Raw genomic sequence first — 18,193 nt, forward strand, 5'->3', positions numbered from 1 at the left:
TCCGCTGGACTCCCCGGGATGTGAAAGTTTGGGCTGGAGTGGACGGGGCTGAGTCAGAGCATGCCTATGAGTGCTGATGGCTACAGCAGAAACACCACCTGCCCAAGGCCTGAACACTTGCCTGCGACTCAGCTAGCCATGCGGGGAGGACAGGGATGGGACAGCGCTGACAGGTGTAGGCACTGTCCCAGCGCATGCTCAGACCCGTTCGGCTGCTCGCCCTTGAGGTCCCCGGCGTTGGGTTTGGTGCCTATAGGGTTGCTGACTCTGGCCTCGGGATTACAAGCATCCCAGCCCAGACGACGTCCTGGAACCATAGGACTGTCCTGTGCTGCCAAGCCAGCAACCGGACAGGGAGTGCATGGCCCGGGCCGTGCTGGAGCTTCGAGAGCCAAGATAAAAAGGAGGAAGAACCCACACCAAAGCGTTATAGGTGGACGCCCTATTAAGGGCGTCCAAGCAAGCGAACCAGCGAGCCCAGCACCGGCCCTCAGGAAAGGGGAAACATTGTAAAACGGAAAATAGCGGAGCCTGGGGAGGCGGGGGCAAACCATCCCAGTAGCGGCCAGGCAGGGCTGCCGGGTCTGGGCCTCGGTTTCCCCGTCTGCAAATGTGTCCCCTCACCGGAGCGGTTACTCCGCAACTGGGCAGCAGCCCAGCCCGAAGCTGCCCACGCCACGGAGGCCGGGAAAAGAAGAGGGAAAGGCGAGGGAAGACAATAGGGGCGAGGAAGGCAGGAGCAGGTGGGAGTCCAGGAGAAAGGGCCAGGCGAGGCTCGGCGGGTTTTCAGCTCCACTCCTCCTCCTCCTCCCACACCTGGGCTCTCACGGCTGCGCTCCAGCCCCGCGCCCGTCGCGCTTGGTCACCAGTGGCCAAGCTTCTCCCGCCTCACACCCATTGCGGGAAGCCGGGTGGGGACAGCCGCTGGGCAGCACAAAAACGCTCGCCAAGGACGGAACGGGAGGAATCCTGCTGGGGGGTCCCCAGGGCAGGTGAGCGGATCTGGGACCGGGCAGGCAGCGAGATGGCCCCAAGCCGGCAGTCGCCGGGAGCCCGCGTCCCAGCCCGCGAGCCCTGGGCGGGCCAGATATCATTCCCCAACTTCGAGCCAGGGGAAGGGGCGTATGCAAAAACGAAAAAAAAAAAAAAAAAAGGAAAAAAGTTGCAGAACTTTCCCCCAACTCTGCCGCGGAGGCGGGCCCAGAGGGCGGCGCCCGCCCCTGATTCGTCCGTAGCCGGGGCCGGGAGGCTCGGATTGGCGCGCCGGGGCCGGGGCCGGGAAGAGCGGGCGTGGGGGAGGGGAGCGGCCTTCCCCGCCCGCGGGATCGGCTCGCGCCGGGAGCGGGTTAATTTCAAATCGGGGGCTTGACTGCTCCAGGACGGCCACGCTCCCTCCGCCCGCCCGTCGGCCAGCCAGACCCCGGCCCCGGCGCCTCCCCCCCGGCACCCACCTCGGCACGGCGGAAAGACGGACCGATCGCCCCACACGCGGGCTCCCGGACTCGGGCGGGGAAGGGGTGCGGAGGATCCCCCCGCTCGGCCCCCGCCGGCTCCGACCGTGAGGCGGACTGACAGGTCAGCGGGACGCAGAGGGGCGCGTCGCCCCGCCGGCCGCGCACCGGGAGCGGGCTCGGGCGGGCGGCGGCGGCGGCGGCGGCGGCCGTTTCCCGCCTCCCGCCCCGCCGGGGGCCGTGGAGGGAGGAGCCGGGCTCCCGCGCAGAGGGGCGGGGGCGAGCGAGGGGGAGGGGCGGGGATGCCGTGGTTCCGGGCGCGGGTTTGCCCGCGCTCAAGCCCCGCGCAGCTAAGGGGCGGCGCCGGCCACGGTCCGGCTTTCCGCGCCAAATTTTTAAATCGAAGGCGGAAGGTCCGGCCCCACCCCTGGTGCCGCCAACCAATCGCGGGGCCGCGACGGGCTCTCTGATTGGTCGGGACCCGTTGCCCTGGAAACCGCGAGGATGCTGTCCGGGAACTGTCGGGCGGGCGGCGGGCCGACGGGCCTGGGGGGAGGGGCGAGTGGCCGGGAGGAGGGCTAGAGCGCGGGGCGCGCAGAAGGTGGCCGCACGGCCGCTGCACCTGGGTGCCTGGCGGGAAGCAGGCAGTGTGTGATGGTGGAGTCCAGATCGTAGCGTTCGCCGGCCACCCGAAAAGCGAGTGCCTTATCGCTTCGCATCCTTAAGGAGGTCTTTATATATATATATATATATATATATATATACATATATTTTTAAAAGTCTTAATCATGAGGCACTGTTTAAATGGCCAGCAGCGCGCTTAGAGCTTAGGGACTGAATTTGGGAGCTTTGCATCTAGCAACTTGCTGCAAGCCTTCACTGCTGAGCCTGTGCACGTGCGTCTCACGGGAGAGATCCAGCCAGGCAGCCAGATGCAGCCTTGTGTGCAGCTACCTGGGCCCAGCCCAGATCCCTGAACAGGTGGGTGCCTGCTGCCGTCGCGTCGGTGGGGTCCCCGAGGAGCTGCGGCCCCCTCTGCAGGTCGCGCGGGCGGCTGCACGCCTCGTGACAGCCCATCGGCGTGCCGCACGAATTTGCTCGTTTTTTGTCGGAGTTCTCCGCTGCTCGGGGCTTCTTCGGGGGAATGAAATGCGCATCTCGTTCGTCATGTTTCGTTAGGCTGGGTCCCCGCGGTCTCCTGGGCCCTCGGAGGAATGTTCCAAGCAAGTCTCCTGCTTCTTATTTTCCTCTCACTTTTCCTATCCCTTCTTGTCCTTTAAGGATATTACAATTTTTGATAGAATCGACTGGCCTACTTGAAAAGGGAATTTCAGGAGGATCTCCAGATTTTTCGTTTTCAAAGAAACTCTAAATGCATGAGAAATTTACAGCATGGAGAACGAAAAGGTACTTTTTGTCTTCAGTCGTCATTGCTCCAGTGTTAAATGTGATGCGGTCCGTTTAACTGCAGTTTTTCGTTATCCAGTATTTTATTCGTGTCACATCTCTTTCTGGCTAGCCTCTGGAAAAGCCCAGAAGGAAAGAAAGTTCATGTTGGAAGGGGAGTAGGTTAGCTCGGAGTTAAAATTATCTTTCTAGTTTTTAGTGATTTTGTGCGGGACATCACAGAGGCATGAACAGAAATAGGAGGTAATTTTAAAAATAATAAAAATTTCGTAGTTACATCGCGATGTTTCTAAGAGTTCTTGAACAGTTGGAAGTCGGAAAGGGCATTGGCCATGATGTGAGATTGGATTTCTTTTAAAGATAGTTTTCTCCCAAATTGTCAGCTTGTTTAACTGTTGGGGCCTCAAAACACTGTTCATGACATAAAGGTTTTGCAAAATTATAGAATTCAGTGAGGGTGTCTTGGGCTGGTGTCCAACGTCTGATTTTTTTTTTTTAAGTGAAATTAGGTGCAGATTCCCTGAAAATGTTAGATGTTAGCCAAACATGAGAAGTACTATTTGTCCTGACAGTCTGAGGCACAGGACAGCAGCCTATAGAACAAAACCCACTGGGGGTCAGAACACCTGCTGGCAAGGATCCCCACTCCCTCCCCCTTGGTTCCACCAGTCTGGATTCCCTACCTGAAGAACAAAGACCCAGGTCCCAGTCCTGTGTGACATCACTCAGCCTGGGTGTCCTCCGCCACACAACAGGAACATAGGATTCGTTAACAATACCAGTGGTGTCGCAGACCTGGAAAACGGTCCCAGCAATCCACGTCCCTGTTTCTGAGGCATCAGCAGGACTCCGGTCCTTCACTCATGCCGCTGCCAGCATTTTCTTTAGAGCAGACCTAGGTGGGAGGAGCTGTGAGTGCCCTGGTCTCCAGTAGCCTTACTCATGAACTGCTGGTTCTTCATCCTCTTCTGCCTCAGGGGCACTCCCCGGGCTACCAGGAGCCAGCACTGAGACCCTGGGCAGCCAGTGTTACTTTTCTGTGCCCCACTTTCTCCATGCGTACAGTGAGGGGTTGGGTATTCAAGGATCCGACTCTTCTAGTGAGAGATCCTGTTTCCAGGCACTCTGGATCTTCCTGGTACGCCTGATCATATGCTCACCCTCGCCTTTATCTCCTTGACCCCCTGACTCTCCCACGTGAGTGGTGTTTTATTGAGCACCCACTGCATACACCCACCAGGCAAGCTGGATAATGGTTTCTGCCCTGGAGGCCACTGCTTATTATAGTGTGGTGAGCAGAAGTCCCTTCTAGGAGTTCAGGATCACTTACATCAGGCCACTTAGGGGAAGATGTACGAAGGCTTCATGAGAGCACTGTACCTTCTCTAAATCTCAGCTTATTTCAAAAAGTCACAAATTATCATTTTTAATTCAAGTTCTTAAAAGAAATTCTGGCAACATAAGATGGAAATATTTAGGTCCATTTAGGTCTGGCACAATTAAAAACGGCAGCTCCGACGATGTGAATGAGCAGTGTCAAGTGGTTTTGGAATACGCTCATTAACTTCATCATCTGTACATTTTTTTCCTTCTCCATAGTCTATTTGTTGTAAGAATTTCCAGAGTCAAGAGCAGTCTACTAAACCCTGTTTCACAACTGATTTAATTATTTGCTTTGTTTTTTTAAAAAAACACCAGGAAAATCTCTTTTTTGAGCCACATAAAAGGGGATTGATGAAAACGCCTCTGAAAGAATCCACTGCGGCAAATATAGTGCTGGCTGAGCTCCAGCCCGACTTCGCGGGCTCTTTAACCACACCCACCAAACCCAAGGAAGTGTCCCAAGGGGAGCCCTGGACACCGACGGCCAACCTGAAGATGCTTATCAGTGCCGTGAGCCCTGAGATCCGCAGCAGAGATCAGAAAAGGGGGTTATTTGACAACCGAAGTGGATTACCTGAGGTCAAAGACTGTTTACACGTAGGTTTTCCCAGGACTGGGGGAAGGATGGGAGACAGGGGTGTGGGGCTGGACGGGAAGGCTGAGGCTTCTATGGATACCAGCAATTGAAGGCATCACCACCCCAAGCTGATAGTATCCCTCCTTCAGGGCGCAGAAGGGCTCAGACCGCACCAAATACAGCAGGAGCAGGGAGAATTCGGAACCATCCAGTTATTTCTCATCTCAAACGTCCCTGTCTCTGGCTTCCCCTACCTGCCCCCTCCCCCCCACCTAAACGGTGCAGCTGTTGAAGGCCAGCGTGCATGTGAGCCGTGTTAGTCACCGAGTACAGACGCCCCACATAAATCTGTCATGTTTTGTGGCTGAACAAGACATTGTTTACCTTGTCTTTCGCAGGAACACTTATCCGGAGATGAATATGAGAAATCCCAACCGAGTCGAAAAGAGAAAAGTTTAGGACTTTTGTGTCATAAGTTCCTAGCGCGCTACCCGAACTATCCCAACCCTGCTGTGAATAATGACATCTGTCTGGATGAAGTAGCGGAAGAACTCAGTAAGTATGCAGAGAGGGCACTGGAATGGGTGGACTTAACTCCTTCCGCCCGGGCTCCTCCAGCTGGGGGTTGTAAGTGATACAAGTAAGTGGGGTGGGGGGGTGGCACAATCTCTGAAGCCCCCTTCATTTGAAAATAAAGGCCAGTGTTTCTAATGTGGATCTTAGAAGCCAGAAAAGCCCGGGATTGGGGGTGGGGGGTGGGGGTTGCTTCTGACTATAGACGGTTTCTAAAGCTTAAAGGAAGGCAACATTGTTTTACAGCTTGTTTCACAAGCAAGCTGCAGAGCCAAAGGCAGGGGATGAACCTGCTCTCCAAAGTTACAAATTAGTAATACGAAATAGTGAGGCAACACGTATTGAGAGCCTAATATGTACCAAACAGCTTTAGGAAACATTCACCCTGAACTTGTGAGGTGGGTATTCTTATCTGCACTCTCAAAAGGAAGAAACAGAGGCTTGGACCAGCTAGGTAGTTGGTCACCCTAGGGAACAGAGCCAGAAAATAGCAAAATCAAGTTTTTACTACCCAAATTCCATACTTCCTAACCCATTCCTCGTATAATCTCTGTAACACACACACACACACACCCCTGCCTATAAAAATCACGTGATATGTACAAAGTACTAATATTTCAGAGACGTGCAAAATCCATGTAGTTTCATAAAACCCTCCTATATGTTCATGTCTGTGTATCTAATTTGACTTACTTTTAGGCTACTGTTAATATATTAGTAATTCTGTAACCTCCATGAGTCTATTTAAATTGGCTTTCAATACTCCGCAGTGTCAGAATTCTTTGCCGGAGACATTTCCTTTCATTGTCGATTAAAGTTAGCTGTTTGATGAATTCAGCCTCCCGGATTTTAGGAAGGATGTATCCAGAGCAGCACTGGCCTGCGGGCCTCCATCCTGGGCTGCTGCTTCCCCCGGAGGGCCTCAGAGCTCTCTGCTCTGCTTCCTTCACATCCCTGCTCAGACACAGCACACTGAGGCCCCACCTGACCACCGAATTAAAAATTGCCCGGCACTCCTGATCCTCCTACCCCATTCCACTTTTTCTTTTTTCCACAGTGCACACCGCGTTCTAATAGAATGCTCATCACGTGCTTATCAGTCCCTTTGCTCAGTGTCTGTCACTGGAAGGGGAGTGCCATAAGAGTTTTGTTCCCGATGTATCCTAATCTACAACACTGCCTGGACATATTAGGTGACCAAGAGATACCAGCTGCATGATAGGGTACATCCTACCTGGTGCTGTAGAGTCTTAAGTCCATGCGAAGAGTAGGTGAGTTTAGATTACACAGTCTTAGAAATTCTTAGAAGGCAAATTCTTAGAAGGGTAAAACTTTTCTTCATAGGTGACAGCTGTATATCAAAATGTATTAGCCGCCCAGCTTATCTCTTCAGTTTTAGGTTAAGATAATTTTAGGGGCTGGTGTTACGACTCAATAGTTTAATCACGGCCTGCAATGCTAGCATCCCGTATGGGCAGTGGTTCACATTCTAGCTGCTCTGCTTACAATCCAGCTCCCTGCTAATGGGCTGGAAAACAGCAGAAGAAGGCCCAAGGGCTTGGGTCCCTGCACCCACGTGAGAGACCCCGATGGAGTTCCAAGCTCCTGGCTTTGGCCTGGCCCAGCCCTAGCCATTGAGGCCCTCTAGGAAATGAGTCAGTGGATGGAAGGAAGATCTCTCTCCTACCTCCCCCTCTCTTTCTGTGACTCTGCCTTTCAAAATCAGATTTTTGTAATGTGTTTGGATTGGAGAAATTTTTCTTCCATAGTTGATTAGTCAGTGGGTTCAGGGTCATATAACTGGACTTGCTAAAAGCGCATCCACTCCAGAAACTGAATCTGAATTCAATTGCACATTCTTTGTAGATGTTGAGCGACGACGAATTTACGATATTGTGAACGTCCTAGAGAGTTTACACATGGTGAGCCGTCTTGCCAAAAACAGGTACACTTGGCACGGGAGACACAACCTCAACAAGACGCTCGGGACTCTGAAGACCGTCGGAGAGGAGAATAAGTACGCCGAGCAGATTATGATGATCAAAAAGAAAGAATACGAACAAGAGTTTGACTTCATTAAGAGTTACAGTATCGAGGATCACATCATCAAATCAAACACGGGCCAAAACGGACACCCGGACATGTGTTTTGTTGAACTCCCTGGAGTGGAATTTCGGGCAGGTGAGCGATGGTGATAGGGAAAGCCCTTCTCATAAGGTCTAAAGCAAAGTCCCTTGGAGAACACTGCGCTCAAGCTACTGAGGCCTTTATGGTGAAGCGCTGCAGTTGGCAGCCGTGTGATCAGGTGGTGATATTTTTAGCCTTGTTACTTTAGAAGTCACTTGGCCCTTCATGAATTTTAATTCTCTAATCCTCATCCTTCTCCAAAGCCTCTGTCAACAGCCGCAAAGACAAGTCTTTACGAGTGATGAGCCAGAAATTTGTGATGCTGTTTTTAGTGTCAACGCCCCAGATAGTGAGCCTGGAAATTGCTGCCAAGATTTTAATTGGGGAGGACCACGTGGAAGACCTGGATAAAAGCAAGTTCAAAAGTAAGTGTCGCGACGGCCGCAAGTCGGAGCCCTATTAGTAAGATCTCGGTGGAGGCTGATTTCCGAGCGTACTGCGCTCACAGGCACATCTTCCCTGGTTTTGCTTTATTGTCTTCTGTGTGAAGCCATGGTGGTCCTGCTCTCATAAACATCAGGATTCGAAGACAGGTCCAACTGATCTCATTTGTCTGACCCTTTGATCTATGCCACAGCGTGGTCCCCATTTTAGAATCTAGTGTCCGATCTCTAAATGCTGAGAAGTAAGCTGGGAGGTGGGGCAGGACCCCAGGTCTCTGCTCGCTCCCCTGACGCTGACACAGGAGACGATGCGTGACTCAGACAGTTGTCCCCTGAAGTGACCTGCGGCACAGTTCTTGTGCCACTTTGAAGGGACGGGACGGTTCTGGCCGGGCTCTCTGCAGGCTGAGTTCCTAAGCCAGGGTTCCACCCTCACGGCTGTGCCAGATGTTGGTGGGCTCGCCATGAGGAGAAGGAGTGGAGAGAAGGTGTGGGAAGGGGTGTCCCGCTGGTGGGGAGAGGTCTCTGCTGCGGGTGAGCCTGGCGGGTGAGGAACGGGCACCCCGAGCAGCCAGAGAGGCCGTGGGCAATGCCTGGGGCACTCTCACACAGACATCTTCCCGTCCTGGGAAGCCCCATGGAGGTATATCGGACATCCCCAGGTTGCCAGTGTGTCCCTGAAGAGGGAGTTCCGCAGAGAGCCGAGGCAGCAGTGTGTTCAGTTGGCCTGGGAGATCCGCAATTCCAGGAAACAAGCTCTGATCCCACGGCCCGGCTGCCTGCTTTCCTCTGTGTCACCCTACCCAGCTCTCCCTGTATCACTGGGTAGTCACAGCCCCGGAAACTATGCCAGGAATGAATCACACATGGGTCATTTGCGGAATCCCCCCAGGATTTTAGAACCGCCCAGCCTGGCTCCTGGGAGAGGGACTCAGGTTGTAATTGTGTGTTGTTGACATGGAAGTAAACACAGACCTGTGTAACAGGGCACAGGAGAGTTGTAGAATCAGCATGTCCTAAAAGGCCAGTAGAAAAACTTGCCCATTTTGTGAGCTACGGGGTTTTCCACGCTTACGGTGTTAACTAAATCTTGTTGTGCAGTGTAGGGAGCAAACAAGCCAGGCGGTTGTCACTGATACTTTATTGCTGTGTGTGTGCAGGTTGTCATTAAAAGATAGCCAGGAAAGGGGCCTTTTATCAAAATCTGTCACGTGGGTCCCCATAGCATCATCTCATCAAGGCATTTTTCCTTTTTCAGTATGTTTTCTTGTCATTTCGTGAGTCTTCTAAATATTTAAAGCCTTTCTTGTTACTGTAATTAAAGAAGTATCAGTTGCATAACTTAAAAGGAGTTCCCTTTCTCCAACACTGATGGTTAAGATAGCTGTTAGAATATACATGAAGTCCTTATGGAGCAAAATCCTTTGATCTTTGATGATTCCGTTGAATCAAGTCAAATCAAATATGCTTTTATTTTTCCAGCAAAAATTAGGAGGTTATATGATATAGCGAATGTTCTGAGTAGCCTGGATCTTATCAAGAAAGTTCACGTTACAGAGGAAAGAGGCCGAAAACCAGCATTTAAATGGACAGGCCCGGAAATCAGTCCAAATGCCAATGGTATGTGTTTCCTTCCTTTCCTTCTTTGCTTCACTATTTTGAACTGAGGTCCATCAGGAGATATTCTCCCTCCCCCTTCCTAGCCGCACCCCCACGCGGAAGCTACGTACAAACATGGCTGAAAAGACAAACATGAGAGCCAGCGTAGAGAGTGAGCTGCGGACTCCGTCAGCAACCCCGGGCCGTAAGCACTCCCCAGGCTGTGTGCAGGAGGTACAGTCTGGACAGGGAAGGACCTGAAACTGTCAGTTATTGTTGCTGTTATTCTCATGGTGCTGGGTGATCACTCCGAGGAGTCCATGCTGGTATGGACGCAGGGATTTCTCGTCCTCCTCTCGACTCTGCGATCCTGGCATTTTGCATCCCACCAAGGACCCCTGCCCAGAATCAGTGGTGAATGGCAAGAACGTGGGGCCAGGCCCAGCTCTGCCGCCTACCGGCTGTGCGGCCCGGGCTACTTCTCTAAAGTTGGATTTCTTCACATGTGAAATGGGGAGGACAGGGGCACCTGTGCAGGGTGACTGTGGCTTTGGATACAGTGTCAGAGAGAGAGAGCCAATGGTGCCGAAGTTTGGAGTGGAGGCTCTGGGCCCTACTGATCAGGCCCGTATGTACTGGCTGGGAGACCCTGAGTGGCTTGGTTGGTGTCAGGGTCACAGCTGTCCTCTCGGACACCGTGGTGCTTTCCCTGAAAAGTCCCCACCTCCTACGGCTGTGGGGAGGACCTCCATATCTCATCAGATCCCAGGCTCCACTGATGGTGAGATGCACAGCTTCTCTATCACCCAGAAAGGAAAACTCTGCAAAAATACACTGTAAAACAGCATGGCACGGCCAAAGATTTAATCAGCCCTCTGTGTCCATGGATTCAAATATATCCAAGGGTAGAAAATATGGGTGTTTTTTTTTTTTGGTTTGTTTAAGGTTTATTTATTTTATTTGAAAGGTAGGGTTTATAGAGAGAGGGAGAGACAGAAAGCTTCCATCTACTGGTTCACTCCCCAAATGGCCACAAAGACCAAGCTGAAGCCAGGAGTCAGCTTCTTCTGTATCTCTCATGAAGGTGCAGGGGCCCAAGGACTTGGGCCATCTTCCACTGCTTTCCCAGGCCATAGCAGAGAGCTGGATCAGAAGTGGAGCAGCCGGGACTCGAACCGGTGCCCATATGGGATGCCGGCTGCAGCTTTAATCCACTGAGCCACAGTGCCAAGAAAATCTGTTTTTAAAAATTGGTGTCTCTACTGAACACATACAGCTGTTTTTTTCCTTGTTGTTATTCCCTAAACAAAGCGGTTTAGCATTTGTGTTGCATTTGCATAACATTTACATTGCATTAGTTATTATAAGTAAACCAGGCATGACTTCAAGTGTATGGGAGGATGTGCATACTTGATATGACATACTTTGCTATTTTACCGAAGGGACCTGAGCACCCTCGGATTTTGGTGCCCACAGGGGTCCTGGAAGCAGTCCCGTACGGACACCAAGGGATGGCTGTGCAGCGCAGTTCCAGACGTGCTAACGTGTGAAGTAGAATTCATTTAATGGCTCAGTAAGGTTATGGATGTTAAGCTCTTACAGCGGTGCCTGCCACATAGTCGGTGCTCTGTCACTGTCACCACTCTGTCTCTCAAACTGTTTTAGAACCGCATGTCCACTTCAGATCTCAGGAGGCTGCTGAACCCCCCGTGTCATGGACCTTTCTCTGTTTCAGACCCCAGCCCCCTCGTTCCTTTCACCCCCTCAGACTGGGAGGTGAGGCGGTCTGCCAAAGAGAGCTGTGCCAAAAACCTCTTCTCCGCACGTGGGAAGGCCAGCTTCACCCGCCACCCGTCTCTCATCAAGCTGGTGAAGAGTATAGAAAGTGACCGGAGGAAGATAAATTCTGCTCCCAGTAGCCCTGTGAAGACCAACAAAGGTGCGTCATCAGTCCCCTCGGGGCTCATCTCGTGGCTGTCAGCTTCCGCGTCCCTGGCGACACTTGTTAGACAACTGCTTTCATGTCCAGACTCCCAGAGCCCTTTGCGGCCTGACTTCGGTCTGGACTACAGAATAGAAAGCAAACGGGCGGGGCTGTGTGGCTTCCTGGGAGGTGCGTGTTTTCTGTACCTGTGCCTTCAGGGAGGTCCCGGCCACACGCACACTTCACTCTCCAGCGTTGACCAACTGCCCCTCCCCTTTCTGTGTCATCAGCTGAGAGCTCTCAGAACTCCGCGCCCTTCCCAAACAAGATGGCTCAGCTCGCGGCTATTTGCAAAATGCAGCTGGAAGAGCATTCAAGGTAGGCTGGCGGTGCGCTGGAGCAAGCGGGGGAATCGCTTTGGCGTTGGGCTCTTAGGATGACTTGATGAGAGACTAGGCTCGCCTTGGAAACCGGAGGGATAATCTTTTCTGTATCTCCTATTCAATCATAACAGAAACTATCTGCCAGTTTCTGAACAGCGTGGCTTCAATCTGAGACTTAAAGAGGTAGACATCCCAGAGAAAATTTCCACTGTGTCATGTTTTAAATCTTCTCTTCTAGCGAACCCAGAAAGAAAGTGAAAGCCCAACTGGCAAGGTCAGGGCACTGCAAACCAGTGGCTCCTCCGGACCCCCCTGCGAATGCTGAGCTGGAGCTGACGGCACCATCCCTGATCCAGCCCCTGGGGGTGGTGCCCCTGATCCCCAGCCCGCTGTCCTCAGCCTTGCCCGTCATCCTACCTCAGGCCCCTGCGGGCCCATCCTATGCCATCTACTTGCAGCCTGCCCAAGCCCAGGCCGTGACGCCACCCCAAGGCCTGAGCCCAACACTCTGCCCCACCCATTCTAAAGCTACTGGATCAAAAGACTCCGCAGATGCCACCACCGAGAAGGCAGCCGGCGACGCCCCCAAGGCCAGTGCCTCCTCCACGCCGGGAAGCCTGCTGCCAGCCCCAGAGAGGCAAGGGGCAAAGAACCGAAACAGGGAGCTGGCTGGAGAAAGAGGCCCCAAGAGGGCGGGCATGCCCGAGGACAGTGGTGCCAAAAAGAAATTTAAAGAGGACCTGAAAGGACTTGAAAATGTCTCCGCAGTAAGTACAGCCTTCCATTGTGCGAAGCTTCAGGAATTCCCTTGCTGACTAGAGGAGATGTTGGTGGCTTGTGAGATTGACCAGAGCAAACAGCAGGTTCTCAGAAGACCAAGGAAATATTCCTTAGTATCCTAGAATCCAAACGAGGCCCCAGACAGCTAATCCCCTGGCTGGGATGACGGCAGGGCCGTTTTTCCGTGGGAGGAGGGGATCAGTAGCTGTTTTCCAAAGCTCTGTGAGTGGCAGTCCTGAAGGCTGGTTCTCCCTCACACACTGGGATAGGAACACCTGTCACGCAAGTCCTAGATAATTTCCAAGCAGATGGAACCCCGAATGAATGGATGCAGGCGTGGGCTCCTGTAGCTCCCGCTCTCTGAGTCGTCCCCTCATGGCTCGCTTGATGTCACCGAACTGGCCTCTGTTGCGTAGAAGGTGCATGGTTTCCCTATCTTTAATTTCAACCTAGAATTTAGAAACAATTTCTACTTTGTGTAAGTAGCAGAATGGAAGTGCTGCTGGCAAACTGTAGATACATTGGATGTGCTGGTTTCTAAAGAGGTTGCCTCTCTGGATCATTTTTTTGTTTGTTTGTAGAGGGAGATCAGTCGGAAAGAATTACTGTTTATTTGATGCATACCCACAAACCAGACCTCGTAGGCATCATGTTCTTTAAGAGACATCATCTCATTTTCTTCTCTTAGGACCATTATATATGAAAGACCTTATCATCCGATAAATATCACTAAACATGGAAGCAGAAGTTAATCTCTCTTTTTGCCCCCACTGCTACTTTACTTCTTCACATCTTGTTCTCCTTCATCTATAAAGAATACATTGCACTAGAATTTCCTGGTGAACTACTGGGTAGAAAACTCTGCTCTGATCACAGCTAACCCAATACTCAGTGCCTTTGGCGGCAGTTGCTTTTGCCTACTTGCCCCATGGCTGGGTTGCCGTTTTTGCAGGGTTAAGTGAATCTGCTACAGGATGTGCTACAGAAAGGAGTTTGTGATCCTTTTAAGACACCCTGTGAGCTGAAGGGTATGATCATCTGTACTGTTGTTATTAAAGGAGCCTTAGAGTGTCTCAAATCTTCCCTGAGGATGGTCTCATGGTAACCATCTATTATCTTACACAGTGTCACTTTGCATTTAATGTACATGCTAGGGGGAACCCACAAGGCTTTGGCCTGATCCCATTTTCTGGGAGGTCTATAATCTCCTTGGGCCAGTGGGTATGGTTGAGTACTGGTCCCCTGTTGCTCACTTAGTTATTCAGGATTAAGTTTTTTTCCGTGGATAGATTTTCCAAGTCCCTCTGCTTCTTTCCTTCATCTCTACGACTGCATTTTGACCATTTCCTTTTAGCACGGACTGAGCAAAACAAAGAAAACGAGAGACTCCTACGTTAATACATTCCACAAATGTTTACTGACAGTCTGTCCCGAGGTAGGAGGAAGACAGGCTGCAGGGGAACACAGACTGTCAGGGAGCGGGTAATAAGAGCTGTAGTGGAAACAAAACACAACAACATGCTAGGGGGAGCAGCAAGGAGGCTGTCCTAGGCTAGAAGAGATGACATTCTAGGGGAAGTATGGTAAATTCACTCCTTTTGCTAATTTAAGAGTTCAGATTTTTTTAAACGAGAATTTGACTTTGTAATGAATGGAGTTTATTGCAAATTGGGAAATCGTTGTTATTAGAGTACTGTGGGCTTTGCTGAAGTCTCAAAAGAGGTAAACCAGCAGTCAGGATAATGGGTTCCCCAGGAGGGTGTCTAAAGACAGGAGAGAGCAGCTATCTGGAAATCACCTAAAACTACCCCTTAGAGATTCTCCGTCCCTGCCACTATCAAAGCGCCACCAGTACTGAGCACCTACAGAACAAAATTAAGAGCTTGCGGTACAGTTTTAGCCTTGTGGGTTCTGAATTCGCTGGTTCCCCAAGAAAAGACCTACTAACAGCTAGATCAAAGTGGGGACTGTTGTTTTGACAATAAAAAAGAAAGACGGGAAGGAAGATAAAAGGCAGGCCACTGGTTTATAAGAGCTGCTTTTAGCTTCTGCCAGCCCTGCTCGTGGTAAGGCTAAAGCAGACTTTTCAGGCAGCTCAGCCACGCGTGCAGCAGCTTCCTGTCTGATAAAGGACAGTGATGTCACAGGCGTGGTGGGAGGTACAGGCTACCCGGCACTCTGGCCTTGTCTGCGTGGAATGTAATGTCATTGCCTAGAGCTCCTGCCCAACAACACGTGCATCTCTAATGTGGATTCATCACTTCTCTTTTTCCTCTATGATTCTTGAACTGTGGTGAACTTCGTTTGCATAGCATAAGACTACTCGGTATCATTACAGCAAAGAGTGTTAGAAAAAGTACCGGGAGAGAACTGCACATGTCCAGAACAGAGGTCAGCAAACTGTGTAAAAGGCTAGACAACAAATATTTTTGGCTTTGTGGGCTGTGTGTTCTCTGCTGCACCTGTTCCACGCTGCCACTGTAGCAGGAAGGCAGCTGTCTAATACATAAAGGAATGGCCGTGACCATGTTCCAGCAACACCTTATTTCCAAAACCAGGCACAAGGTTGGAGTTGGCTCATGGACCATTGTTTAGCCTCTGCCTTCTCTAAATCAACATTGTCTTGAAATGTTTTCTTTGAACACTAATCCTCCTTAACGGGCCACAAAAACGGAGTTGTCAGATAGTCCGAGAAGCGCCGCACCCTGTTTGCCTCACTTGGATATTTACAATTCTTGTCACTGAAGTCTCTCACAAAGGCACCACTTGCCTCTGTTGAATTCAGCATTTCCCAAACCATGTGATCATGGATCAAGTAATTGCCTGTTTGTGTTACCTGGGACTATGATCCCTCAGAATATTACCTTGGGTAAAATCATGCTATGTAACTCAAGAACAGTCAGCCAGTAACACAGCAGTGCCATATCCGGTGTTCAACTGCAGGAGACTTGCTTCTAAGAATTAGCGCCACATCACCATTGACAACAAGTCTGACAGCAGCAGTCAGGGTGTCGGTATGGTGTTGTGCTGGGTGAATCCTAACCCTAAGCAGGCTCAGTGCCAGCTTTGGAGCATTTGCTGAGACCACAGGTGGCATTCAACAAGCGGGCCATGTGTAGTATTCAGGGCAAGCAATGGAATGGGTGGCAGAAGATTGTCCTCTAGGGGCTGGATGGCTGGCCTGCCAGTAGCCCGTACCGTTGGAAGTTTCGGTCTGATAAGACACCAGTCATGGAATATTAGTCCTGGAAGAGGCACATGGCCGTTTTTCTTCCTGTCGTATTTGTGTGTAAAATAAACCCTTCCTCCTTGTTTTCTAGACCTTGTTCCCATCAGGATACCTAATCCCTCTCACCCAGTGCTCATCCCTGGGGGCAGAATCCATTTTGTCTAGTAAAGAAAACTCAGGTACACTTTCCCCAAACCATAGGATCTACAGCTCCCCCATCGCAGGTGAGTATATGCAAAACACTATTCAAATATGGGCTCCTCTCAAGTTCACGTAAGCCTTGCCGCTGTCTCGCAAATATGCCTGGGCTTTTAAGATATCTCCCCCCTTTTCTTTCCAGGTGCTATTCCGATGACATCATCTGAACTCACTGCTGTTAATTTTCCCTCTTTTCATGTAACACCTTTGAAGCTAATGGTCTCACCAACATCCGTGGCAGCCGTACCTGTCGGGACCAGCCCGGCTCTCGCTTCGAGCCACCCCCTTCCTGTCCAGAACCCCAGCTCAGCCATTGTAAACTTCACCCTGCAGCACCTGGGACTCATCTCCCCCAGTGTGCAGGTGTCTGCGAGCCCTGGGCCTGGAACCATGCCTGTGTCTCCAAGAATAGAGGCTGTTAGTGTCATACCAGAAAATGCAGGTGCTCAGCCAGGAAGGGCCAGCAGTTACGACTCCCCAGCCCCAGGCCAGAACCACCCGAATGGACAATCAGTTGCTGTGGTGGGGACACAACAGGTGAGAGTATTTCCATCGAATTTAATTTTTCCTTGAGTTAGTGCATTTCAGTATCTTCATCATGGGAAAACTCAACTTGTGTTTTCCTGCTTTGGGGAGGGAGAAGATGGGAGGGTGAGGGGATCAAAGGCTTATCTTCCTTCGAGAGCCCAGGAAGGATACCCAGTGTGTCTACAATATTGGGTTATCATGAGATTTTTGTAACCCCTTCACAAAAATACTTGAGAATGTAGGACTCTCCGTCTGATCTCAGGATTTGCCAGTTTCCCAACATGGTAATACATACATCCTGTGCCATCTGGCAAGTCTGCTCGGACATTTGTTTCTGTGTGGGTTTGACTTCTTTTTCCCATTCCTCTTTTTCCAATCAGCCTGTTCCTGTGACACCCAAAGGGTCACACTTAGTGACCGAAAATTTCTTCCGTACCCCGGGTGGACCAACCAAGCTGACTGGCTCCTCCTGCGTGGATTTGGATGGTGCTAATAAAACTTCCTTAGGAACTCTTTTTATCCCACAGCGAAAACTGGAAGTTTCCACAGAGGATGTCCACTAATTGACAGATGTTGGCTTAGGTTAATTTTCTGAAGAGTTATTTAATAGAGAAGATGTACACAGACTGATTGGGAGAGCATGTACTCTGAGAATACTGTAGATACATTGAGGGTTTTCTCAGTGTCAAAGCAGATACCTGTTTTCCTACCTATTTACAATTATATACATCTATATGCATATAGTATATGTATATATATGTATATTAAATACACACAAACACACACACATATATATATATATATATTTGTATAAAGCTAAGTTCAGTCTTCAGTCCTACAAAATAAAATGTTAAACTAAGGTATATTAACTTTTAGGGAGAAAAGATTTTTTTTTTTTTTGAGCTGTGCCTATACTATTATGCAAAGTTACTGTATTAAAGTTTACTTCCCTTTGAGTAAATGTGTTTGATATGCCTAACACAGCCTTCTCTTAAATGTTTTGCACAAAGAAAACTCTGTGTGATGTATAATGTTGTATTTTTAAACAGGACAGCTGTAGTTATATTTTTTTGTAATTTCTTTTAATTTGTTGTGGCAGTATGTCTTTTTGTAAAATTCGCAACAATCCTCAATCAAGTCTATGGAAAAATTATTTATAAAATGTATTTTTTAATCATAAATTGTTCAAATTAAAACTTTTCTAAAATGTACTTCACATTTTCATTGGCCAGTTAGGGCCCTGTGGGGAGAAAACTAGAATGTATCTCATCTCATTAGGCCGTTCTGGGGAGGAGAAACACGTCCTGGGCTTCCTTAGCTATGCAAAATCTGCACAATTTTTCTAGTCCTTCTGGCCCTCCACATTGCATGGTTTTTTGTTTTTTGTTTTTAAGATTTATTTGTTTATTTCAAAGTCAGAGTTACACAGAGAGGAGAGACAGAGAGAGAGGTCTTCCATCCGCTGGTTCACTCCCCAAATGGCCACAACAGCCGGAGCTGCGCCAATCCAAGCCAGGACCAGGAGCTACTTCGAGGTCTCCCATTGCAGGTGCAGAGGCCCAAGGACTTGGGCCATCTTCAGATGATCAGA

General features: G+C 50.1%; 1 protein-coding gene across 2 annotated transcripts; it reads left to right on the forward strand.

Annotated features, from left to right (window-relative positions):
- The first annotated feature begins 1,341 nt into the window (after positions 1-1,341).
- On the forward strand, positions 1,342-17,743 carry E2F8 (E2F transcription factor 8). Of its 2 annotated transcripts, none has more exons than XM_062196391.1 (13): positions 1,342-1,575; positions 2,733-2,858; positions 4,557-4,838; positions 5,217-5,373; positions 7,258-7,572; positions 7,782-7,943; positions 9,444-9,581; positions 11,296-11,499; positions 11,775-11,862; positions 12,106-12,634; positions 15,968-16,100; positions 16,217-16,611; positions 16,983-17,743. In XM_062196391.1, the coding sequence occupies exons 2-13, from the start codon at positions 2,844-2,846 to the stop codon at positions 17,163-17,165; spliced, it is 2,601 nt and encodes an 866-aa protein (XP_062052375.1). In that variant the 5' UTR covers positions 1,342-1,575; positions 2,733-2,843; the 3' UTR covers positions 17,166-17,743. The 2 variants fall into 2 exon arrangements, with proteins under 2 accessions (XP_062052375.1, XP_062052374.1); XM_062196390.1 differs by lacking the exon at positions 1,342-1,575 and adding an exon at positions 2,051-2,432.
- The last annotated feature ends 450 nt before the right edge of the window (positions 17,744-18,193 follow it).

The sequence above is a fragment of the Lepus europaeus genome, chromosome 7, assembly GCF_033115175.1.
Source record: "Lepus europaeus isolate LE1 chromosome 7, mLepTim1.pri, whole genome shotgun sequence".
NCBI lineage: Eukaryota > Metazoa > Chordata > Mammalia > Lagomorpha > Leporidae > Lepus > Lepus europaeus.

What these genes read in the sequence shown, in the direction of transcription:
- E2F8 (XM_062196391.1), top strand. An exon ending in GGATAAAAGCAAGTTCAAAA is followed by an intron (nt 7,944 to 9,443) that starts GTAAGTGTCGCG and finishes TTATTTTTCCAG; the next exon opens with CAAAAATTAGGAGGTTATAT. An exon ending in CAGCTGGAAGAGCATTCAAG is followed by an intron (nt 11,863 to 12,105) that starts GTAGGCTGGCGG and finishes CTTCTCTTCTAG; the next exon opens with CGAACCCAGAAAGAAAGTGA.